The sequence below is a fragment of the Haliaeetus leucocephalus genome, unplaced genomic scaffold (assembly GCF_000737465.1).
Source record: "Haliaeetus leucocephalus isolate CR32 unplaced genomic scaffold, Haliaeetus_leucocephalus-4.0 Scaffold197, whole genome shotgun sequence".
Lineage (NCBI taxonomy): Eukaryota > Metazoa > Chordata > Aves > Accipitriformes > Accipitridae > Haliaeetus > Haliaeetus leucocephalus.
Genome location: NW_010972633.1, coordinates 693143 through 694177, shown reverse-complemented (window position 1 = coordinate 694177; position 1035 = coordinate 693143). Strand labels below are relative to the sequence as shown.

At 69.2% G+C, this 1035-nt stretch overlaps 1 protein-coding gene across 1 annotated transcript in view; it reads left to right on the top strand.

Moving 5' to 3' along the window:
- LOC104830771 (cGMP-dependent protein kinase 1-like) overlaps positions 1–1035 on the top strand; it is a 5256-nt gene that overhangs the window by 2842 nt on the left and 1379 nt on the right. Inside the window, exon 8 of the mRNA XM_010565913.1 lies at positions 873–1017. Within this exon, the coding sequence (XP_010564215.1) occupies positions 873–1017 (145 nt within the window). The remainder of the gene's footprint in view (positions 1–872; positions 1018–1035) is intronic.

The following is a 1035-nucleotide window of genomic DNA, read 5'->3' as shown; positions in this document are numbered from 1 at the left end:
AGCCAGTGGCTGGTGATGGTGCGGCCGGGCCGGGGGCTGCACTGTGGCCCTGGACTCTGCCTGGGGTGGGTGCCCCAGTCCAGGCATCATCCTGCTTCCACTGAGCCCCATGGCACAGGGCTCTGCTCACTCTGCCATGGAGGTGCCCCCCCACTGTGGACCACCCGGCCAAGGTGGCTCCATCCTGGTCCCACACGTGGCTCTGGGTCGCTGCTGCCCCCCACACCCTGTGCCCGTCCCTGGTGGGGCCATGGGGCTCCAGGGCCATGGGGAAGGGACTGTGGGGAGGGGGCCGTGAGGGTGCCCGGTGCTGAGCAGGGGCTGGTGCCACTGCCCCCTGCCCCCCCCCGGCTCCTTCCTACCCCAGAAACACGTCTGAGACAGAAGCTCCGGCCCTAGAAGGTCCTGGGAGGTCAGTGCGGGATGGGGACTGGGATGGGATGATGGGATGGGAGGGGATGGGGATGAAGAAGGAGGTGAGAACGAGGACTGGTACAGGAATGGATAGAGATGTGCTAGGGAGGGGATGAGAATGGGGATGGGGCCACCCTGCCCTGGGACTGGGCTCCCTGGCTTCAGGCCGTGGGTGGGCAGTGGTGGGGGGGGACAGACAGCAGCAAGTCAGCCAAAGCCCAGCCCTGTGACTGGGGGTCACTGGGGTCCAGCTGGGTGACACAGGGTCCCTGGGGTTGCTCTGGGTGCTGCAGCATCCCCATGGCCCAGGGTACAGCCTGGTGCTGGGAGGTCCCTGAGGTCCGCCCCAGCACCGTCCCTGGGGAGCAGCGGGGGGGTCCTGGGCCCCAGCAGGGTTGGGTGTCGGCAGCCCCTTGGTGCTGGTGCGAGTGCTGCAGGGCCACGGTTCCCACCCGCAGGGGTTGGGGGTCTCCGAGCCTGAGGCAGCCCCTGGCGCCGGTGCGGCTGGAGGACCTGGTGGCCATGCACTATGAGGAGGGGCCGCGGCAGGGCCAGCGCGTCATCCTGGGCACCGGCGGCTTCGGCAGGGTTGAGCTGGTGAGAGCTGGACGCTGCACCCGG